Genomic DNA, 24,917 nt, shown 5'->3' with positions numbered 1-24,917 from the left:
TCCCAATGCAACTCTGGTCCATGACCTGGATTTGTAGGCACTATGATAATGCAAATAATTGTATAGGCGGGTCTGATACTGGTGCCTGTTAACTTTGTTGCCCAATGCTTCTCATAAGACTCTGTTTTCAGGTACTTATGACTTGTCAAAATTTTACCCATTTGTCTTAAATTTTCCATAGTGAGTATCTGCCTGTAGGCTGAATTTTAGTTTGGAAAATTTCAGCCGGAACAGTTCAGCTGTTTCTGAGAATGGGATTAAGAGAAAATACATTTTTCCCATTTAAAAAATAAATTCTGGTGATCCTTTCTTTCAACAAAGTGAGCACCTTGTGCTTTGAAGTCCAGGACTTGTAACTTGGCAGGGTAGTGGCCTTTGTGTGATTGGATGTGTCTCTTTGCCATCCCTATGAAAACTTGCCCAAATTCAGTCAAATTATAAAACCTAGAATAAACCCAGTTTGTACTTGCTCATAGAGATTATGGACATTTTAGCTTCTAAAATCAAGAAAGATTTCATCCTCTCTGAGCATGTTTGAGCCTCTAGTGCTGACTGGTCTTTGCAGGCACCATCCCCACAGAACAACTTAGTATGCTACTTTCAGCTCAGGACTACAAGGGCAAAGCTAGACTGTTCTAGAATGGGCACTGGAACTGAGAGCAGAGTGTCTCTCCCTCCTGTGATCTCCCTGCTGACACCTTGGCAGCCCGGAGGAAGAAGCAATCTAATTTGAATACAGAGGCGACCAGGTGGGAGGGAAAGAAGAAGATTGTGGCAAGTAGTCTGAGACTGGGTACAGAGGAGAGCAGGCAGAGACACTGAGAGTGGAAGCAGGATGGTTAACCGTGAAGAGCGGAGGCTGGGATTGGATAGGCAAGTAGAACGAGATTGGACAAGGAGTTAGGGGTAGGGAAGAGACCGTACGGTACAGAGATCAGGATGGAGGGAACAGGGCAGAAGGGCAAGCCCTGAAAGTTTGACCTCTAGAGCACACTCCCCTCCAAAGCCTGGAATAGAATATAGAATTCCTGAGTTGCACTATTCCTCTGCCCATAGCAATATCTGTGAAACGCACTGGCAAAGTTTGTGTCCCTGGCCCCCTGCTCCCCCCCCCCCAAATGCTGGTCCACAGAGGATAACTTACTACTTCTACTAACTTAAGAGGTCTGTGCAGTGGATCTTAAGGTTCCACCCCTACTGAACCATGTGGTTGTTGATACAGTGCTACTTGATGGAATTAGTTTTTTCAGTTTGGTTTAAAAATAAAAACCTAGGAAGTTATACATGTTTAGTGTGTGGCATGGGGCCCACATGTTGCATCGTGAAGAGAAAACACAACGTTGAATAGCTGCTCATTAAGTGAGCACCAGTCCACTCTGTACACTGAATGAGGCAGGGGTCCTATGTAATTACTGTATCATAATGCACATACACAAGGGGGCTGAATTAAGGTTGCCAAGACATGCTTGATTCTGGAATTTCTTAACTTTTGAGTGCCTGAGTTTGCAACCTTAATACAGTAACTGAAGTGGGAACATTGGATTTGTATGGGACAGAGGTAAACGTTTGTTGAAAATGTGGAGCTGTTCTGGGATTGCAGAATATACAGTGATGTTCAGGGAGAAGCAGGTTCTTCACAAGTGTTGGACAAAAGGAAAATATTATGCCATAACCTCTGGGTAGTGTTTGGAAACACTGCAATAAGTGCACAGTTTTAACTATACAAAATTCCATCATTATGAAGCAAAGGAAACTATATTCCCTGGAGTGTCTTAAAACATTCCCTTCTTTGTAATAACACTTAACATGTAGCCTAATCTAAAAGGGTTCTCTGGGACTCAGTGATATTGCTGCTAGTACACACAACTTCTCAAGCACTTAATGTAAAAGATATCATAGAATCCAGCTCAATATATGTTCTAGGAATTATTTGGAGGAAGTTCTATGGCCTGTGTTGTACCGGAGGTCAGACTAGAACAGCGGTTCTCAACCAGGGGTCTGTTGCCCCCTGGGGGTCCGTGAGCCCTTTCAGGGGGGCTACAGAGCCCCATGGCTCAAACCCAGTGTCCTAAGCCCCGGTGCTGAAGCTGGGAGTGGCAGGGGGCTGAAGCCGGCGGTTCCCCCCATCCCAGCTGGGAGCAGTGCAGGGCTGAAGCCAGCAGACCCAGCGCACCTTCTCCCCCAATGAAGCTGGGACCTGCACTGGGAACACAGCCCCTAGCTACCACCTGCCCGCACCCTAAGCTACTTCCCTGCCTGCACACAGCCCCTGAGCTACCCCCATCACTTCACACAGCCCCTAGCTACTCCCTCCCTGTACCTGAGCAGTTTTCCAACTTTTTGAACGGAGTCCCCCCTTTGAGTTGTATTTTTTGGTTTGTGTTCTTGCTACAGCCCAGACAGGCGGGGTGGCCTCCTGAGTGAGTCGGGGTGGAGGGTGGCGGTCTCTCCCTCGACGCTGCTGTGTGGAGCTGGCTCAAGCCCTGCCAGCCCTTGTCACCCCAAAATAGAAGTAAAACTATGCCTATGCCCACGGGTCCCCTCCCGGCCTGGAGTCCTGAGCTTTGGCTTCAGCCCCACTGCCTGGGGCTGAAGCCGAAGCCTGAGCAACTTAGCTTCACAGGGCCTCCTGTTGTGTGGGGCCCTGGGCAATTGCCCTGCTTGCTACCCCCTAAAGCTGGCTCTGGCTTTTATGCAGAAAACCAGTTGTCATGGCACAGATGGGCCGTGGGATTTTTATGGCGGGGGGGGCTCAGAAAGGAAAGAGGCTGAGAACTCCTAGCCTAGAGGATCATAGTGGTCCCTTCTGATCTTAGAATCTATAAAGTATTTTTTCTACTGAGCCCATCAACATATCTGACTGCTTTATTTTGTGCTTACTCATCAATAAAACTATAAGTTCTGTCTGTAGAATACTTATCACTAGTGGTCATGCATGATTCAGAAATAAAAGCTCGACTTTCCAATCTCAGGGGAAGTTTGCAGAGCTGACAACTAAGGAATTTTGGAGTCGTTAAGACTTTTATCCTATGTGTAAACTGAGAAACGTGTTTTTTAGCCATTGATCCAACAAAAATGGAACTCTACAATGTCATTTTAGTCACTTTCCAGAATATAACTGCACAGTAAGCCATTAGCTCTTTTCTGTAAATGTATTTACGGTGAAATATAAATCCTATTAAGATGTTGGATGCAACTTCACTTCTTAAAACAACTGGGAGTGAGCAAAATTACTTGTATTGCTTTCTCTCCCTGCTCCCCAAACACCTTGTATTTCCTGTTAGGCATATTTCAGCCTTTGTCTGAATCAGTAATCTACATAGAATGGAGTACTTGCAAAGTACAAAATTAGAAATAATGTGCATATTCAGTGCTTCCCTTATTGGCAAGGATTGCAAGTAGTTTTCATATGAATGTGTTTGGTCTATGTGAAATTATCACAATAGATGACCACCTATGGTGGTCTCTGCAGAAGCTGAAGATGGATTGGGTCATAGAGACTGAACTAATTTCTCACTCCTAAAGGTCCGCCTTTGCAGGGCTTAAACAATTAAGAGTAGGTGAAACTTGTAATGTTACTGGTCATACTTTTTCATGCTCCTGCTGAGCACAGAATTCCAGGCTTTTAATTTAGCATCTCTCTTGAGCAATACATTTACTAAAACATACATTTTGAAAATTCCTCTTCAAAGTCAAATACTTTCCAGTAGAATAAAATTTATTTAATATTTAGCTAAATATAGAATTTGCTTTTAAAAAAAATTGTGCTAGAGCTTTGCAAGTTTCTAATGATATTTAAAATATTTTATAGTTAAGTATTTCCCCAAGGCCTAGATAAAACTTCTATTTAAAATGAAAACCATTTTCCATGTCATCCCTAATGCATCTGTTATCACTAATAAACTTTCAAATAGCTGATATTAAATCTCGGACAAGTACAGATCTTGAACAGAATGTTAAAACCCTAATACTTAAGATGAAGACTTCCCATTTATGTGTCTGGTGACTAGCCTGCATTTATGAAAGAAAGTAAATATTGGAAACTTGCAATCCCACATCATTAAAATCATTTTTAAAATACCCTTTTCACAAGATTGCATAGGACAGTTATTTCAGTACAGCTGAGGAAGAAAAGATGGCATTTTTTGCATAGGAAGATAGATACAATGTTAAATGAAATGCTCTTGGTATGACCATGATATGACAGGGTATATGTTCTTGTATGTCTTGTTACTTATAGCAAATTTATCAAAGAATCTAATAGGGGCGGAAAAGATCTCCCTCTGCCAATGCTGGACTGTTTTCTGTAGTGCATATTTTGTAATGAACGTCCAGTTTAATTTAACTATCCAAACCAGTGAGATTCCCTAACGTACCTCAATTATTCAAAGAAAATTATTTTTAAAAATTCATTTTTAATAAGTGTCATTTGTCAAAAAGTGATGTAAACATGTAGCTTGAAAAAACCACATTCTAGATTTGTGCTTGTGCAGGCAGAAAGCAGGAATGCAATTTTTGGCAACAGGTCTTTGAAATCTGTTCTTAAGTGATTAGCAGTGGCCCAAGTGCTTTCATTTCACTATAGTAAAGATTCTTGTGTTTAGTGCATAGGATTGCAGCAGGATTGGGTCTGGCTTGGATGTCTTCCCTGCTCTGCGAAACTGTAGCTCACAATCTGTAGGTTATTTAATTTCTCTGTGCCTCCATTCCCCCTCAGTAATGTGGGACTAATTGTTACTAATTTTACACAAGGATGCTTGGCAAAATTGAAGATATCAAATAGTTTCACAGACGTTAAACAGAAGGCACTTTTAAAGGGTTAATCATAGTCTGCAAAAATTTTGTTTCTTTGGTAGAGTACTTCTAACGTTCTCCTAATCAGTTTCTTACATCAGAAAATAAACCTACGGCTGTCCTACATCTTTATCTCTCATGTACAATAGAACTTATCTAGAGAGATCCATGTCTTGCACACATTTGGGATCATCTCAGTTGCACTGTTTATATTAAAAATTTGGAAATGTTTACCTTAGGACATTGGCTTAAGCACAGATCAATTTGGAGTCATAAGCAAAATGACTGGTGCTGTCAGTCCAGTTCCTGGTGGACATGTGCCCATGCTGTAGTTTATTTAAAAAAAAAACAAAATAGTTACCATTAGCACACCTGTTGCCAAGGACTGAAAATTCACACTGTGTGGACCAACGTTTTACAAGACTGCCTCTTTGGAATGAAGACATGTTTGAGGTGCATTGGTGAAGGGGTGTAGAGAAGCTTGCTGTGCGGCATCTTTACTCCCCTTTTTCCCTTGTGTCTGAGATTTATGTGCTGGCAAGCTGACTTAGCATAAACACATTCTAAATATTTTAGATAAAATGATAAATATCTGTTTTAATTTCATGTTCATTAAAGATTTAACAACCTGCCTCCTTAATGCTCCCATGCCATTTTAGGACCCTCACTTCACTGTTCTCCCTTTTTGTTCTGGATTGCAGTACTACATAGTACTGATGAACTGTTCTCTCTCCAACACCAGTGGGGGATGCTTATGATCAGCTGTGTTCTGATGGTGAAAGAAATGACCAAGCCATCAGACTTGGAAAAATATCATTCTTACAAAAGCAACAGTCACTGTGGTATCTACAAGAAAGCAGACTTGAGTTCTAGTAAAGTCCCATAAAACGTGCTCTCGCATAATATAATACTGTACTAGCGAGTATAGGAGAATGTGGTGGTGTAATTTTTATAATTGGTGCTTTAGTTGTCAAGTTTTATTTTCTAGCCCTTTCTTATAAAACTAGAATGAAATACAATTCAGTGATTCATTAAATGTCACTTAACGTACAGGTGCAACTCTCATTTAGCTCCCTTGCATCTGAGAACAGAATTAGGTCTGACTATTGTAGTGATTACAAAGACAGAGGTTTATGCCCTGTCTTTTTTTTCCGAAGTTATTGAGGCCCCTCACCCAACCAAAGATCCCATTGATTTCTTTACTTGATTCTAACTATTTTTGTCTTGTATAATTTTTTATGGATCCCTTGACTGCTGTGATAAATAGTATATCAGTTGAAGACTCCTGTAAATAGAATGCTGATAATATTGAATATATGGGCAATTTTTAAAAAAATGTTTTCAGATGATCCTGCTACATGGGCAGTGCTAATGGGTGCCTGCCATGCTGAAAATACTGTTGTCTATTTGAACAACACACAGCCTAAGCGAAGAGACCTAGAAATGACACTTGTAGCCACAGTTTCAGCCAAAAGTAAGTTATACAAACCTTTTTAATTTTCATACTTTTCTAAGAGGGAAAAAACTTAATACTTCTGGTTTGTGGGTTTTTGTTTTTGTTTGTCCTGTAAAGTCTTCAACAGTAATCTAAAGAAAATTGCTTAGAAAAACATAACTCACTTATACTAGTTAAATGCAGGCTGGTAGTGACGCTCAAGCAACTGATCTTCGTAATAGTAAACAATGCCTAATATTGCTTGTCATCAAAGGCATTGCCACGTGTTTAACCTGTTTATAAATTAGGATGTTCCCGGACACACACTTTTGGTTTAACTGGATTTAAATAATGAATAGATAATGACAATCTTAAGGAGAAAATGTCTAGCTTACCTATCTGATAGATCACTTTGGCTCATGGTGAAGAGTACGAACAACTCTCTTCTTATTTCTAATATGTATATGGATTGTCACAGGGCTGGGGCTCAGCTGCACGTATGCTAGACTTAGTCTACCAAGGAGAGAGAATGAATATAAGGGTCACGTGACAGGGAGCATGTGACTAAGTACTGTGTGTGCTGGGAGACATAATGGCAGCCTGTGATCATTCACTGAGTACAGACCTTGAAATGAGTGCTTCGCTCCAAGCCTACAAAATCAGGAAGAACATCCAGGAAAGGGTTAGTGAGGAGGTCAAAGCTGAGTAACTCTTTAGGCTCCTAGGTAGGCCTGGGAGACAAACATGCAGGTAGCAAGGGCCTGCTAGGAGAAGAAGCTCAGCAAGACAGGCCTAAAACCTGCACCAAGGATGGTGAGCCAGCAGGAAAGACTGGATGGTAGTTTTGGGAGTCTGATTTATTAACATAATTCAAAAGGGGAGAGTTAGTGAGAACACCTGCAGCATGTAGTTTGATTTAACTGGGAGGAAGGAGAAACTGAGGCAGTAGCAGATTTCTGAAGCCATACCAGGTAAACCCAACTACCATTCTGCTAGGAACCAGAAAACCCATCTCCTTGGGCCTCTAAAGAGATTGAAGGTTCTAGTCTTTTCTACCTCCTCCCCATATGGCTTTTGGATCCCATCCTTCAGAAATGTACCTGATGAAACCTCTGACATTGGTGGCCATTTTATGAAGAGGGACCAGACTAGAGTACCACAGTCATAGTACCATAGTGAAGCGTGTGTAGAATTCACAGCACTGTCTAAAAAATAGCATAGTTGTGCAGTAGTATGAGCAGATATTCTATGACTATTTGTTCCAAATTTTAAAAAATGGCTGTTTTTTGGCTTTCTATGATTATTCTATCAAACAACTTTGCTAAGAAAAATATTGAGTGAATGTTGAGTAAATAGTAAAATATTTGTTGAAAAAGAATTTTGAACTTACGAACAGCAAAATTTTGTGCCAGAAATCTGATTCTAAGAGGTACTTATCCAACCCTGGAACACAAACAAAACCATATAAATTGTGTCCAAGGAGCACTACCCAACTCAACTCATATTTTGAAAATCAAACACTCTGAATGAGCTGCTTTGTTTATAGACGAAAAGTTGTTCAAAATTATTTACCAAACTTCTGCAAACGTAATGCATTTGAGAAAATCATAAGCTTTTGGGGACAATTCACAAATGGAAAAGAGGCTGATAATTACTCACAAATTGCTCCTTAAGTTCTCACTATAATACTTCTGAATACTAGTATCCTTGGTAGGTAAACAAAGGATACAGGGTCAGAACTAAGATTATTTACAGAATCTTAACTCCCAGGTGTCCTGGCTTGAAAACATCTTATTTTCAGTACTTCTACAGTGGTCTGATATTAAATAAATAAATCGATACATTATGTACTTTATGCTAAAGAAGTTTTTGATCTGGGATAGCCTGCCTTTGTTCATTGTCTCTATAGCCTCCCTTACTAAAAGGGCTTACGTGTTTTTTGTTTTTTTTTTAAAGGCTAACATTTGACTGACTTTTTTCTTATTACTTTGAAAAATGGACTTGCTTCACTTATTTTATCAACCCTACAAGTTGATACCTACCTTTAAAACAAAATAAAAACCGTGCTCGCTTTCTAAGTCTGTTTTGCCATGTGTGTGTGTGCATGTGTGTGTATGTATGTAATAAAAATACCAGGGAGTGTGGTCACTTAGCCTGTCTGACCTATCATCATGAGATGCACTAGGTCTTCTTTAGCTACTATGACTCAAGCCTGATATGTGGCAGGGCACTAGAGCATATCCAGCAATACATTCTTAAATGCATGTTTACATTTACAGCTAAAGAAAAGGACCTCTCAGCTGAGTACATCCAGGCTCTTGAAGACTGGTCACTTTGTCAAGCTATTACCGGTTTAAAAGAGACTGGTAGAATTACAGAAGCTGAGGCTCTCTGCACAAGGGTATGGTTACTACCACTGTAGTTGCTGCTTCATGACTTTGAGTGGAGCACTAATTCCTATGTATTACATATGCAATGGTAATAAACAGCAAAGGAGCAACAGTCTGTTACAAGCAGAGCACAGCCCAAATGCATAAACTGACTTTTTTTTCACCTTTTAGTAAAGGAAAGACTATGCTTTATCAGTAGTTCTTATAATTCAGTTTAAACTTACTGACCATTTAAATTGGTTAAATAATTGTTCTCCAGCCATGTTCAGTACATTATAGCACAAAAAAACCTACTTCAACTTGATCTTATCCCATCTATCTTCATGTGCTTATCTTCTTGTCCCTCCACACTTATGCCAGCAAAAAATAAATTCTTACAAAAGTTCCAGAGGCATTTTATCCAGAGGGAAATGCAGTTGGCTGTATTGTAGGATGAATGACTTGCTATGTACTCCGTCACGCTGATTATTCACTTCCTAGCCCACACTCAATTTTCAGAGTCTTGACTGCAATCCAGAGTCATAGGTACCATTTAAACTACCCCAGACTGAATCACCTGAATCATTACAAGTGTTTGCATTGCTAAAGAAAAATTAAGTAAATGGTGAAAATTCAGAAAATATCTTATGAAAGCGTGTTTGGTTTATGTTAATTTTCTAGTATCAGGAAGACTAAATTTCTTTTTTGAAGTGGCATGTGTGCATAATGGACTGAGAAGGCTGCCACCTTCACAGAAGTATTTGCAAAGCAGCCCATAGATCTAGTGTATAAGCCATTCACCAAACATTCCAAAATAAACACCTAATTCTTAGCAAATGTGGCTTTTTTACGAAGGCTGCTGTTGCTGTGGTGACCCAGTCAACCTACTTTGCTCATGTATTACCTTCTCTCTGGCAACCACAGTCTCTTCTAAGACTGTCAGCTACTGCCCTTGAGTAAGGTTCAGTGGACATGTCACCTTTTGAAGAGAAGAAATTCTCTTGCTTATCAGTTTTCCTTTAGTCAGCATATCCATTGACCTACCTGTACAGGAATACGTTAACAAGAGAATTAGTCTGTACATATTTCCCTAAGGGAAATATCTCTATAGTTCATTTTTTTTAAAATGTTTGTTAATCTTACTATGGTTTCATGTCTTAGTAAATTTAGGTTGGATAGCACTTCTCCTTTGGGAGGAAGTTAAGAGGTAGGCCCTACGTCCTTGAAAGCTCTAATCACCTCAAGATCTGCCGAAAGAATCTATCTGAGGAGTGAAGATCAGTTTTTCTGTTTTTCTTTTCTGAGCTAGGCAAGACCATTTACCTATGTGAGACCATTCCTTAATTGTTGAGGATTGCTGAAAATACCAGTCTCTGACTAGGGATCAAATTCCATCTACTAGACTGTTGCCTCTTTAACCCTCTGGAATAGCTTTGAATGTTTTCGATTGTTAAAATGTTTGTTACGTATAGAGTCACTTAATTCCCAATATACACCTTTTGCTCCAAATAAATACCCTTTAAAGAATCTGGGTTGAACTAGGTTTTTGAAATGTGTACTGATTTGGACAGTGAAAAACCAGTCTGTAAGTAATGTTTTGGGACTTTACTGCTAATGTAAAGAAAAGTGCAGTTATTAGAACCATGTGATGGCTGCTGTTTTATTCTGAAATCATTCCTAGAAGGGGAAGTATGCATGTGTGTGGCATCTCCTTCCCCTAAGACAAAATAAATGGGGGACGCTGTCCTGAGAACTCACAAGTCCCTGGATATACGCTTACAGCCAGTTCCAGCCACATGGTGGCCCTGTGTCTCTACATTAGCTTTGAGACTCCTTCTCTCCTCTGGCTTCTGGGCCCCATGGATTCATTAGACTCCTATTCCTTGTTCTTCCCCTCCACATTAGATATCTGCCTTCTAACCCCACCTGTAAGTGTGAGGCAGGTGCAAGACTTTGGACAGATTCTCTATGGGACTTGTGCAAATCCATGATTTCAGCAACCTTCCTGATGTGCAGAAAAGGAGAGATTAATACACAGAAATAGTCTGCTGCAAGTGGATCATAGGAGGGGCAATTCTCCTCTCACATTTTCTGTACAAAATGAAAAGTATTCAAAAGAATGTTCTTGGTTTTTAAATATGTCTTCTAATAACTTCTTGCATTTAACTCATAACTGTTTTTGGTTTTAGAGTTTAAAAAGTTGCCCCGATCACCCAGATCTGTTCCTGCTCTTGAGACAAGTTCAGTGTAAACAGCTTTTTCAGTCACACAAAGAGCTTCCAGATACTGTCTTGGAGGAACTTCATAAAACTGTCATGTCCAACTCCACTTCAGTAACAGCGTGGCATGTAAGTGGACTCTTTCTTCCTGTTTCAATACACATCCCTATTACAGTGGATTATCTGAGAAGAAGGGACTCTGAGTTAACATTCCTCTTCCTAACACACACTAACAGCTGGTGAGATGTGAGTACTAGATAATTATCTCTATTAGAGAACTGAAAGTACATAGTCCTCCTTATGAAGGCAGGAAAAGTGTAAATTTATGTGTTAACTTAATTAGGTAAACATATGTTGTGAATATTTGCCAATCTTGACTTCCACATCACAGGTCCCCAGTAAAACATTGTAGCTTAATGTACTATAACATACGTTACTAGGCACACATAAATGATTCCTCAAAACCCTAAGGCGTGTTCCTGAACAGTGTACAAAAAACTGGACATGTGCTGTCCCTGTGTTTCCTTCTGTTTGCACTCTCTGTACAGGTGAGTAACTCTCTTTCCCCTTGTTCAAGAGCATCAAGACAACCCAATTCCCTGACACATTTTAAAAAAGAAAAAGGTTTTTCTTTCCTTTCCTTATTACTGGAAGAGAAGATCTAACTAAAGTTGCCAATACTGTATTTCAAAAAAGGGACTGTTTTCTTAAGCAACCCCACCCTTCCCCTCCTGCTGATGATATTATTGATATAAGAATGTTTTCATTATATCATTATTAGTACTATTCATTTTGCACAGAAAAATATGAGGAGAGTAATCATTCCTCAAGAGTCACCTCTGTGCATTCATATTACCCTTCCTCAGTTCTAGGTAACATCAGGACTCTGCAGTTGGGGAGAAGAAAGGCTACTGGTTGCTGCCACTCTGCCCCAATGGACACTGCTTTAAGGCAGTTCTACTGCTTAATGATGGATGCAATAATCTCACAAGCATAAATATAGAGGCAACTCTCTAAAAGGAATCCTTAGGACAGTGCTTGGAATTGTACCCCTGCTCTCCACTCCGAGAGTCATAAAATGTGCCAGTAGCCAAGGACCAGGGGAGAGGGATCATCTAGGGAAGGTTTTAGATGAAAAGATTAGTTGTCTAGATCCTTTCATTGTTTCATGGCTGCTTCATGACCTAACGGAGAGCTTTCTTTACAAGCATGACTTGCTGATGTTGGAACATCTAGGGTATATATGCAACAATATACAAACTCCTGATTTCTTTTGCACCAATACATTTTCATGTCAGTACAAAATAAGCCTCAGTTATAGTCCCTTGTCAACCTCTCTGTAAGAGGAGTTCACTCTGCTTTGCTGATGGAGCAAGCAGAAGGATGAGAACACTAGGTTAGTCGGACTCACCTAATTCCATTCCCATCTGTAGCTCCTCCAAAAGGAACCTTCTATCTGCAGAAGTTCAGGGTGTTGTCTGGCAAAAAGGATAACTACATATTTTCAACTGAGTTCAAGCTGTAAGATTAAATATTTTTACTTCCTCACATACAGGAGCATGAGATAGGAAATACATCTTGTTCAAGGGCAGAAACTTTCTAACTTGTCTGAACAGCTTTCCAACATCCTAATAGAACTGTTGTTGGCAATCTAGTGCTAGGTGGCGTGCTCCATTTCACAAAAGATAGCTTAGGAGGTCCCCAGTGGAAAATGAGTTTGGCTACCTCCTAGTTCATGTCCAGATTCACAAAACTACAAAATGGTTGGCAGTGTCTAGTAAGAGACCTCTGTTGTGAAATAGCAGACCTCTGTCCTTTAGTACAATAGCTACACTGGCATGGAAATTTGCACACTCCTTCCCTCAAGCAGGTGTTCACCTGTAAAATGACCTACAACTAATTTTGTGTGTAAAGATCAACCTAATATATTCATGAAATTTGGAAAACTTAAATTTACATAGTCAAAAATACCTGAATGATGTGTTTTAACGAGCACTACCGAACGTAATGGTTCTCTATTTTCAGTGGCTGGCAAAAGTGTACCAGTCTCAAAGAATGATGGTTGCAGCAGAGATGTGTTACAGAAAGAGTCTACAATTGGCATCCCAGCAGGGCAGCTGGAACGGGAAGTTATCAAGTTTGCTCAGGCTAGCTATGCTTGCACTGGAAATCTGTGTGGTAAGATAACCACAACTGTTGTTATAAAATGAATTGATTTAAAATGTAAGCCATCTGCTGTTAGCTATCTTTTTTGTAATCTCCCAGATGAAGTCCTCCCATAAACTGTGGGAAACTGTAAGACTTTTTTGTTCTCTTTTGTGAACTACTCCTCAGGAGTTAGCAGAAATGATATTTTCATTTCATGCTAACATGGATGGGAATAAACCTAATACACTCTAATTTTAAAAGACTATTGATTGTTCTTAGACTTCTCTCCAGGAATATTTTGTCTAAAGGAAAAAATATATGGAATAATCAACTAAAACCATTAAGCTTTATTTTCTAATACTAGATTATTAGAAACTGACTCTAGTATAACTTCCACTTTCAAGACTCTTACTTCACTGAACATGTGACATTTGTATGAGTTGCATTCACTGTTTTTTTTTTTAAATTTATTTTCATTTTTATTGCACTCGTGCCTAGAGGTTTCAGTCAGGTTTGGCGCACAATTGTGCAGTTTGCTGTACAAACCCATTGATTGTCTTTGCCTTGAAGAGCTTACAGCCTAAGGAAAGTCATTCTAACCTCTCCCCCTAAAACAGGGGTGGGCAAACTTTTTGGCCTGAGGGCCGCAACAGGTTTCTGAAATTGTATGGAGGGCCAGTTAGGGGAGGCTGTACCTCCCCAAACAACCAGGCATGGCCCAGCCCCCGGCCTCCTATCTGACCCTCCCCCCCCCCCCCCCCCGTTTCTTGCTCCCTGACAGCCCCCACCGGGACTCCTGCTCCATCCAACCCTCGGTCTCCTTTCTAACGGCACCCCCCCCCCCCCCAAGACCCCTGCCACATCCAACCACCCCTTCTCTTGTTTCAGACTATTTTGCACAAGATTAGAGTATGACATAATTAAGACTGTTTGTTTGTTTTTTTCTATAGTGTATTTTATACTGATCAGTCTTCATAGCTGATTAAATTCTTTTGAAGCAAATAGATCAGCTTTTTTAACAAAACTTTCGCTACCCACATTCTCTTGGCACAACCAGAGCACTTTACAAGACAGTTTCTATTACATAGGTTTGTTTGCTCTCAGCTTTATCTTTAGCATAGCTGAACCCACTTAAATTGCACCCACTCTGGGGCAAATTCTGGCACATTTTGTTGTCTTTAATTATTTCACGTAGATGTCAGGAGCATAATTGCTGTCTCTTACAGTCTTGAATAATCTGTTTCTTGTTATGTTTCCTAGTGAAAACCTGTGAACTTCATATAAACATCTATATTTTTGTCATGCAAAAATTTTACTAAATGTATTAACGTCTCTCCAGTAATCTAATTCAGTGGACTTGGCAAACATGAATTGCTGAATAGTGGCTCCACTAAATAAACATAAATTTAGAGTTGCTGTTTAACTTATGATTTTCTCTTTCGACTTTGTGTACTTGTGAGGATCCAGTGTGGATAAATTCATCTCTCCAGTGTAGCCTTGCAAGCTTTCATCCGATGTACAGAGTCATAAATTTTGCTCATCCTTAATATAATAATGTTGTTAAAAACAACTCTGCAGATGAATGGCCAAGTAGAATTTTGCAAGGCACCTATAGGAGTGCTGAAATAATGCAGTTCTGGCTTTCCAGCCCTGTTATACCCTGAGACTTAGAAATCTAAGTTAACAAACAGGAAAGCTTAAGAATTAGCAAACTTGCAGAATTAAAGGCTAATCATGTGCAGATGGTGTGTCTGCAAACAAATAACATCTTGTACCCAGTGAAACATTTTGGCTAGTAACATAGTTATTAAAGTTTTCTTGCTGTCATCTTGCTGATAGGCTAACATTTCAAATGATCATTGGCCATCCTTGGTTCAGGAGGCAACAACTGAAGCCTTGAAACTTTCTTTCTGCCCACTGGCTGTTCTTCTGCAAGCGCTGCTACAGTACAATCGCAAAATGGGGGCGAGGTATGTGTTCGTTGTTTTTGTGGGGTACACTGTCTTATAATGTCTGGTGAACTTGAGTGCAGGTGGTATGCCTTCGTTCAACTTTAAAAGCTGAGAAACCAGTTGAAAGCAGGGAACCAAAGCAGTAGTATTTTATAGTTGGAGTTTTTTGTGGTGTCAAAGACAGCTACAGCTTTTGGCTAAGCTTTTTAAAAACATATCAACTAAATATATTTAAACTTTTTTGCAAAAAAGATCTGATGAGTATTGGTTGAGTGAGATGGTAGCAGTGAGGCAGACTCATTCCATCTAGTCTCAAGTGAGATTCAAAACAAGTTTCTGGCCCCTTTTTTTCCATGGCACATATTTGCAAAAATAGGATTGCTGGTACCAGTGAACTAGCCAAATTCTAGCTTGGGTAACCATATTCTGCCTACCTGAATTTCCCCTTGGATGTCACTTTGCTGACTTTTCACTTGCCATAAAATTGAATAATGCTGTTGCAAGCTATTAAACAGTTGTTTCACACTAAAGATGGACTATAATATGTGTGTGAATATACACGGGTTATACAGATACACTTCACTAAAAACCTTTTTGCTGGTCACAGGACTAGTGTTCTAGAAACTGCTTCCCTAAAAGCAGTGTGATACCTTTAAAGGTTTATATTATTGATATAAAACAAGAGCAAATGCCTTTTAGGATTTCAACAGGGTAGTGCTGCCCAAATTATTGAATTTATGGGCAGCATGATGCACAAATCATTTTTTGGGTTACTACTTGTAGCAGAAGAGTTTACATTTCCAGGTGTACTTGTAGAGGATTGCTCTCAGGGTAGTTATTATCCTAAGGGGAAATAAACTTAACTATGCATCATTATGTACGTTGTGGACATTGAGAGGCAGTGCTGGACCCACAATTGGGAGAAGGGAAGTAGACGTAAGAAAAATTGGTGATATTGCTATCAACTGTTGTCATCAGCTGCAAGACACTTGATTGCTCGTACGAATTTTAGCTAAGAGGACAATTTGGTTTAATCAATACAGTTTAAAATAATTCTGACTCTTGCCAGGATAGCATTAGTTATACAAAAGAAGAAAATTGTTAAATGCAACAAATTTCTAGAGATTACTCGGTATTAAATTTTATTTTTGTTCCTAGGGAGACGCGTCGAATGTTGGAAAGAGTGGTATATCAGCCTGGGTATCCAGAAACCATAGTATCAGTTGCACGCTGGTACCTCCTAAGACATTTATATGCCAAAGATGATTATGAATTAATAGATGTAAGAGTCAGTCTATATCTATACAGATGTATGCAAATACCAATCATATTGACTAGCTTTCTATGCTAGTCCCCATTTATAGAAATATTTATGGGGTGTGTTATGGAATCCTTCCAGGATTTGGGAAGCAAAAGCATAATATAATTCCAGCTTTGTGTGGAGCCAGTGCTTCAAATCAAAGCTGCACCATGACTGTCAGGCAGAGTCAGCATAACTAATTGTGACTGAGACTGGATGCTGGCCAATTGTGCACTTCCATCTTGTTTAAGACTGAGATCTTACAGTAAAAAATTGAGGTTACACGATAATGTATTGCAATGCTTCTTAGATTGTCAGCCCCAATACAGATGCAGACATAGGTCAAGACAGAATGGGGGGGGGGGATTTGTTTTAATTACTATTGAATGTTGCTAAAACAAGTGTAAAGAGTAAATGTGAATGCCGCCAGCACATCCAAAATAGCATGTGAACTGCTCTCTAAATCTTCATATTTTGACTGTAATATCAGAAGCAAGATATTTAACTGTGAATTTTAAGGGAGTGGTGTTGAAAGTTCCTGCTCCACAATGCATTTTACATTTTTAGATCACATCTAGGGCAAAATTCTTCTGAGTTCCATGGTTAGACAAGCATTATGGGACTCCAGCTAAAAAAGAGTTGGCAATACAGAGTTCTCAATATGATTTCAGTGTGGATTCATTGCACTCCATTCTGAGCAATCATTATTAGCGAGAGTTTGACCGAGAGCTCAAAGAGGAGTCATAAAAATGTCTAGTGTATGGATCAGGAGGGATTTTCTTAAAGAAAAATTGAGTTTGGCTAAGTGACCACAGGGAGTGAGGAAGTGCCAAGCAGAACCTATGAACATCTGTAAAAACTCTAAGCTGGAGAGCTCTTCTTGAATAGTACAAAGGCCTCAAGTCGGAGTCATAGAATTAAATTCAGAATGGGAAACCTTAAACTGTCAGGAAAAACCTCCTGACAATGTTATATAAGTAGGCGGTGAGAGGGCCCCATCACATGGATCATATATAAAGTTAGACCTACCAAATACCCGTAAGGGTCCTGCAGGGAGCAACCCTGCATTGAGAGGCCATATGACCTAGTTGGTCTCATATCTTCAGTATCTTCCCTCCTGTAAGTGAATCACTTAGTTGGAAAACTGACCTCCGCCCCAAGCAACAAATGATGTCTTGCATTGTAGTGGTTGCAATTTAGTTTTTAAGGCATTAAGCAAACTATTGCATAATACTGAAATATCCCATTTATCTCTGGATATTTAGGTTGCTTAGGTTTCTTGGGGAGCTGAATAGGAGAGAATCAAATATTTGGGAATCAAATAACTTTTTTTTTTTTTTTTTTTTTTCTTAATTTTCCCACAGGCACTTGTAGCGAATGCCAAAGCTAATGGAGATATTAGATCTCTGGAACTAGACAAGAAATTATCAGCATCTGCCTAGCATGGACTTCTTTCAGTGGCCAACCAGAAGGAAAAAGTCAGAGGAAATTCATGAAACCTAATTCACACTACCTGCCAGCAAATATTTTTTTTTAAGTGAAAATCATTTTTTGTTAGACAAAAACAAATTGCTTTTAAAATATTTTTTTAAGATGGACACTGCCATCAACCTGTTTTTCCTTTACTTAAACAAAACTCAAGTTCATTTAATGTGTATTTTTCCTCACTGATACATTTATGTTATGCTGCTGCAATGGAGAATCCATTTTTTTTTCTGTTGGAGTTTACAGCAGATGTCCCTGCTCCTCCCATGGACACTGCTTATCATTTTGCACTTGCAGTGGTGCAAAGCAGGACAAGTTTCTACTTTTTCAAACAAAGCCTTAAGTTGTCAAAGTAGTATGCAAATTCATATTTTTTAAGTTATTCCCAACTGTTGTAACTTGCAGAAATCTAAGCTTTCTATAATGTTCATTATATTACAATTAGAATTCAAATACATTTGCAAATCCACATGCAGTGGTGGGAAGCAAAAAGATACGTAACACTGTAACTGATTAGGTTGCAGACAGGAGGAACCAGATTTCTACAACATACTCTGGTCAAGGAAAATATAAATAAGTAAAACTGAGATTTTGCACAATGATCCGGTCCATGGATATATTTATAAATGTGTATGGCAATTTGTATTTATGATTTTTTGGTAACCCTGCTGTTGACGACTTATTTGGATTAATCATGATGATAATTCTTGACGCATGATGCAATTCTGCCCTGTACTTACTTGTAATTAAAATAAAATGCAATGAATCTAGTCTGAGTATTTTGTTGTAAACAATTAGGAACTTACTATATGCAGCACGTATATTTAAATATGTGTTAATTTTCAAGTTTGAACAGGTTGGCTGGCCTGTTGCTCTTAAATTACTCAAGGGAGGAATGGCAAGGGTCTTCTACTATTTCCTTCTCCCACAATCTGCCATGTAAGACATTTTCCTTAAGGTGATTGGTCAGATAGTTAATGTGGACTGAATGTAGCTCGGGGGGAGGGGAGGGGAGAGTAATTGCTTCTCTCTCTAGGGTCCCACTCTCCCTTTGCAGTCTTTGGTTCTTGGCTCAAACTCCACAGGGACTGACTAGGGATCCGACTCTTAAACTTGCTTGCGTACATCATGTAGTGTTACACTATCACTAGCCACCATCCTGTTTCTGCCCACTCATTTGGATTTTTTTTTAAACTGACAATGTTGTAAATTCCATGCCTTTGTGGTTCATATCAGTTGTCATTTTAGCAATAATCCTGTAGGATGATCTCATCACCTTATACATCAGCAGATTTAGGATTTTAATAATTACTCTGACTAGGGCATTGTGGCCTAATGTGCTCCTTCTATTCCTCCATTTTTTTCTCACCCACAAGCTTTCTGTATGCCACCCCTATTTTCAGGGGCTCTCTCCATTGCCCTTGCACCTGCCCCTATGCCAGAGTCCCTGTGTGCCCTCATGACATGGTCCTCCATTCTTCCGGTCAGTGTTTGTGTCCCCATACCAGAGGCTCTGTTTCCCCTATTTCCCCCACAGCCAATACACTGTTCTTATTTTGTCTATCCGGTTTTCTTTCAGCATCATCACTTTCAAATTGTATTGGGAGGATCAACTGGGAGGTACTGTTATGCAGAAATGTGTTTAAAGGTCTGCCCTCAACCACTTTTTTAATCTATAGATAATTCTAGAGGTGGTTGGAGCTGCTGGCTCTGCTAACCAGACTCCTGAGAGGCTCTACCTTTCCCTTCCTTTCAGTTTTATCACATTACAGGCAAACAGACAGAGAAATGCTTCTGAGTTGAATGTTAGACCTTACTTCACTCAGCCAGTAAATCTAAAGACAATGTGTATTCTAATGTCAGGGTGGGGGAATAGGAGAATGAATGTCTCCAGTCTGTCATTAGCATTAGTTATCAAACATATAACTTCAGTAATAACTGTTATTGGACCAACTTTTGTTGGTGAGAGACAAACTTTTGAGCTGCATTGTTTTTCTGGTCTGGGAAATGTACTCCATATCACAGCTAAATAGAAGGTGGAACAGATTAAGCATAAGGAGTTAACACATGTTAATTGCCTACTTCATCTTGAACCATCTCTTGCAACACCTCTGCAATCATAGGACAAAGGAGGGTTAGTCGGTTCAATTGTTATAATAAGACAAAACCAGGGTCTCCAGAGAACAATCTGTTCCACCTTGTATTTAGCTGTGACACTGAGTACCATTCCCAGACCTGAAGAAGAGCTCTGTTAACTCAAAAGCTTGTCTCTTTCACCAACAGAAGTTGGTCCAGTAAGAGGTACTACCTCACGTCATGGGACAAACATGACTACAACAACACTCTGAATAAGTCATCTAACTCTCAATTGTAGATGTTCTTCATGTATTAAAACTATGCAACGCATGCTATGGTGCTTAGCATTTCATCAGACAACAAAAGTTACTTTCAAAGTAACAATGCTGTCTCCTTCAAATTAGAAGAAACTATTAGTTGACATTTCTGACAAGATAATTTTATAGCCCAAAGCAATTTATTATACACATTGAAGAAAGAAAGCAAGGTGTAGGTAGTGAAGATAATGTGCAAACTGTTAAGGGAAGGCTCTAATTTAAATTCATGAAATCCAAGAAATAGAAGACAAAGCAAGTGTGCAGCCTCCAGGTGTAAAGGTATGCAAAATGTCTCTGTGTCCTGTGCAAAAGAATTCCAGGTTTGCTGGGGGGGGGGACGGGGACAAGTTTTAGCAATTCATTCTTCTGTAGATCTTGAAGACCTTTACTAATTTTACAGATGGGGAAACAGCTATAGTGATGAAGTGTCTTAGCTAAGGTCAATGGTAGAGATGGGAATGAAAAACAGGTCCACTCATTCCTAGGCAGGTTTGCCATGTAGTGGTGCATACTGCCTTCTTCTAAAGCAGAAATAGGGTGAAATTCTGGCACTGGTGATGTCAAAGACAAAACTCCCATTGACTTCAATGGAGCCAGGATATCATCCATGATACTTAAAGTCCCTTATATACACATGAAATAAAATCAGTTAATGAGAATTTTTTTTTAAAAAAAAAATCTGTATACGCTGTCTCTGTGAATCTCCTACTTAGAGGTGGAAAGCATATTGCCCCTCAATAATCCTTTCACCAAATAGGATTTTCTTATTCAAGCATTGTTTCACACATAATTAAATCACAAAACATGACCAGCACACTGATCTAATATATTTAGGTATTCTGTATAGTTTAAATGAAAGCAAAGCATTTGTGAAGGATAGGAACAGCCTTATAACCAATACAAACAGTTTTGATTGGAAAAAAACAATAGTAACAAATAATTCCACCTGTCCTGCAAATAGGGTTATGGTTATCTGACACTCCAAAGTACTCTGCGCTGCCTATAGCTTTGGAATCTCTCTTTTGGCTTAATGCTATGTAAATAACATTTTAGACCAAACTCTTTCTTTTTTTAAAAAAAAGCATAAGGCCCAGCCCTACATTTTTCTTGGATGTGAACTTCCAAGATTGGGCCTTGAATTCTGTTATCTGCCTTGCCATCTGGCCAGACTAATATGCCTTCCACAAAGCCAGCCAATGAGGAAAAGCTGCGACCAGCCATGAACCTTTGGCTGGCTGTGAAGCGGAGTATAAATTGCATCATGCGGAAAAGAAGGCTTTTGATCATGTCTTTTTGCACAAAAACTGCCCAATCAGCAATAGCAGTAGTGAAGCTCATCTAGCATGTTTATTTCACATGAAATTTTAATTCTAAATGTCTCAAACTTGCAATGTAATCATGCAAATCAATACTTTGTGCTGTAGCATGAAGGCAAGAGTAATCTTGTCCAAAGGAGGGCATAGAGGGGAAAAGGAGCCTTCCCCAGCCAGTCTGCACACCTGCAACTGTGGTCTTCCCCTTGTGTCAGGTTTAGGCTCTCTGTAGGATGCTCTGGATCCATCCAAACATCTGAGGCATACTGTGCTACTTTGGAATAAATTCCTCAGTGGCCCTATATTTTGCCATAACTTCATGGCTTATACAAGTAATGTTATGGCACCTAGTAGTGTCACCTTCATAGGCAGGGACTAATGTGAGCCCTATAGGATGAGTTCAGAAGACAGCTGGGCAAGGGTCTGTAGAAGTATATTAGGATTGCAGGTGGCACTATAGATTTTCTGCTATTCCCTGAATATGTGTGACACAGAGTGATGTGCTATTAAAGGGTTGCCAAGATGGGAGCAGCAAAGTGTTAAGTGCAGACACCTGTCTCATAAGAGTGCTACCTGCAAGGCCCAATGTGAGTCAAACGTACCAAAATTGAAACACAGAAGGAATTCATTTGACATTGGTCACTATTTGTCTTTACACCATTTCCTGTTGTGAGTCTATTTTTTTGCATATACCATAGAAAAGGAAGGTTTCCTTGCAGCGAGAAAAGTATATTTGTTACTGAATTGGAGTCTCCTGTTATCTGTACTGAGGCCCATTCATCAACCATGCTGTTAAAGAGGCTATGCAGGGCCCCTGCCTGAGGAACTTTTCCCTGAGTACTGTCCTAGACAAACATGGAAAACCAGAGCCACTAGGATTATCGGAGTTCTATCCCATTTGATTTGCTGGAGAGAGGCTCAGAGACAATGAATTTATCAGTTGTAGTACAGAGTATCTACCACAATTGCATTGTGGTCATTTTCCCTCCCCCACCCTGGCAAAATTGTCTCCGATGTCAGTGGACTGAAATTTAGTGTGTACTAGTGCCTCAGAATCCTGGAACCTGAATTACCAGGTAAACTTATTTCAGGGTTGTTCCCTTTTTTAAAGTTGAAGCAGATAAAAAGGTGTTTAAGATTTTATTTTACCCACTTTAATGATCAAGAAGCTAGGTATAACCATCACCTTCTTTCCAGGAACCAGAAAAGCAGCTTGGAAATAGATACCATATTTCTGATAATGCAAAAATCATCATCTTGCCTTTGATCGATCACTTGCACCAGTTTCCTTAGCTGCATTGAATGACTCAACTTCTCTTCATCTCGAACCCGAATTACACCGCACCAAATGTTCTGCTATATTCTAGAGAGACTGAGGCAAGGATTGCTATTCTTCCTTCAACTGCCATTGAATATTAATGGACTTAAGTATATACATAGAGCAGTACTAGGAGAATTTATTAGGCCCAATTTTGATTTTAGTTGCAGTAGTGTAAAACAAGTATAATTTAGACCAGAACTGGGCTTGTTATGCTTAAGAATTTCAGGGCACTAAATGGAGAGGTAGATCCTAAAAATCCCAAAATAAGAGCTAATGTTTTGTGAAATATCCCTTTCAAATTTGTCAGTCCTTAATCTTTATTTTCTTGTCACACTGACCTTGCTTCAACATATTAAAACAAGACAAAAATCACCAAAACTGATTTTCTTTAGTGTTGCACTAGATCATGAAGGTTCTACTATAAAATATGATTTAAGCAGAGCAGTAACATGCTATGGAGACATGAGGTTTTCTTTGTTTCAGTTTTTAAGCCAACAGTCCTGTTAAGATGAGAGAACAATGGCAAATGCTGAAAAAACTTCACTCTTCCTGAAGTTCAGTTACCTTGCATTGTATTTTTTTTATGTCTTTCTGGAATTTCTTTTTTTCTAGTTTCAGTTTTGTCATCTGTATTCGTTGGAGTGAGTTGAGAGCTTCATGAATGGACTGAAATCCTGGTGTAAAAATAGGTATATTTAGTTAAATTATGGTCAAAGGTTTTTATGCAACCTTGCAGTAATTAGCTACCATTTAATCTAAAATCCATTCAGGCCATTCTAACTATCTAAGCTGTTTTATTGCATGTCATGGAGATGCTTTAGCATTTTAAATGATAACCTCCTTGGTATTGGAATCATGTCTTCGTGCATACTGGGCAGCACCAAACAACTGGTAGTGCTCCCAAAATTATAGCAATATTACTGGAACTTGTATCACATTTATTGGCTGTGAAAATTGAATTCTATACGATGTCCAAAAAACCAAAAATGAAGTCCTGCTTGTATTGAAGTTACCTTTTACCAGTTGTGCAGTTTCACTGTTAAAAGCATGACTAATGCACTGTTTATCCAGTAACTGAGTTGTAAGTCTATAATCCTTACTTTTGGACTCATGAAATTCTCTAATTACATTTACATACCCTTGGAGGCATTGCTCCTGCAAGTGACAACATGGCAAGAGATCCCTGCACTTGCCCAGAGCCTCTCCTTGAAGTCAAGGGAGCGGAGTATCATCCCACATGCTATCAGTTGCCAACGTAGAACCTAATATGATAGTTTTAGCCAGCAACACTGTAAAGTAGGCAGAGCCTTTCTCAGGGCTCACCCTCAGGTAGCTTCAAAGCCCTTTCCCTCTTTCTAAAGTCTTTTGGGGTTGTGATAAGGCTTGGGGCAGCAGAAGTTTGTCAGCTGTTTCCCTTTCAGCTCCTTGCGAGGTGCAGCTCCTTCCCTCCTGGTTGCCACCCCTTCCTGTGACCCGCTGTCCTTTTTAAGCTTGCTTTCTCCAACTGCCACAGCAGGCTGTGTAGGTGTGTCTATTTGATATGAATTGAGCCCAAAGGAGCTCATTAGCCTTCTCCTGATTGGGATGGGGGTGTGCTCCATCACAGACAGGGTTGCTGGAGGGCTGGTGTCTGACTCAGACAACTCATCACCTGTTAATAGGTGGCAATGTCAGACAGTGACTATAGTTCCAGTCGGGATACATAAAATTATTTCATTTCAAGCAACTGGATGCTAAACTTTTAGCTTTGGTGTGTCCCCTCCAGGTAGTGGAGTTCATGCCAAGAAATCCAACACTGAGAACAATTCTGAAGGAGAGCGAGTCTTGGAAGTAGTCACTACTTTCTAATACACTATATGGTATCACTAAGAATAAAAAGACAGTTTTGATGGAAATCATACATGCATTTTTGAGATAGGTATATAGAAGGCCCTCATAACAGTAGTATCTGAGCTTCCCCTTATCCCAAGTAAATATGTAAAGAAAGAGGTTAGAGTTGATAGGTTCTATCAATTCTGAAATAGATTTTTAAAAAAAGCTGGTATGCTTGGAAGTTTATCAACATTTCATTGTAATGTGGCTAACCAGAGACTGGAAGGTTTTGAACAATTAGATTTATCCATCCCTGTTTGCAAATTACAGGCTCTCTCAAATGGGCAAACGTCAGAGAGGATTAGTTTGTAAATTT

At 39.5% G+C, this 24,917-nt stretch overlaps 2 protein-coding genes across 13 annotated transcripts in view; one reads left to right on the top strand and one right to left on the bottom strand.

Moving 5' to 3' along the window:
- SKIC3 (SKI3 subunit of superkiller complex) overlaps positions 1–18,472 on the top strand; it is an 82,392-nt gene extending 63,920 nt beyond the window's left edge. For all 3 annotated transcript variants that reach the window (XM_048850559.2, XM_048850558.2, XM_048850560.2), the window contains exons 35-41: positions 6,140–6,268; positions 8,509–8,630; positions 10,788–10,946; positions 12,843–12,995; positions 14,805–14,935; positions 16,076–16,199; positions 17,582–18,472. In XM_048850559.2, coding sequence (XP_048706516.2) covers positions 6,140–6,268; positions 8,509–8,630; positions 10,788–10,946; positions 12,843–12,995; positions 14,805–14,935; positions 16,076–16,199; positions 17,582–17,659 — 896 coding nt within the window. In that variant the 3' untranslated portion in view covers positions 17,660–18,472. The remainder of the gene's footprint in view (positions 1–6,139; positions 6,269–8,508; positions 8,631–10,787; positions 10,947–12,842; positions 12,996–14,804; positions 14,936–16,075; positions 16,200–17,581) is intronic.
- Positions 1–24,917, bottom strand: part of FAM81B (family with sequence similarity 81 member B) — a 98,627-nt gene that overhangs the window by 15,145 nt on the left and 58,565 nt on the right. For 2 of the 10 annotated variants that reach the window (XM_048850609.2, XM_048850614.2), the window contains one exon: positions 20,908–23,403. The exons of the other annotated variants lie outside the window; for them this stretch is intronic. In XM_048850609.2, the coding sequence (XP_048706566.2) occupies positions 23,270–23,403 (134 nt within the window). In that variant the 3' untranslated portion in view covers positions 20,908–23,269. Of the gene's footprint in view, positions 1–20,907; positions 23,404–24,917 lie in introns of those variants that run through there. 10 annotated transcript variants of the gene reach the window in all.

The sequence above is a fragment of the Caretta caretta genome, chromosome 5 (assembly GCF_965140235.1).
Source record: "Caretta caretta isolate rCarCar2 chromosome 5, rCarCar1.hap1, whole genome shotgun sequence".
Lineage (NCBI taxonomy): Eukaryota > Metazoa > Chordata > Testudines > Cheloniidae > Caretta > Caretta caretta.
Note: the sequence above shows the minus strand (reverse complement) of the source record. Positions and strands in the feature narration are given on the sequence as shown.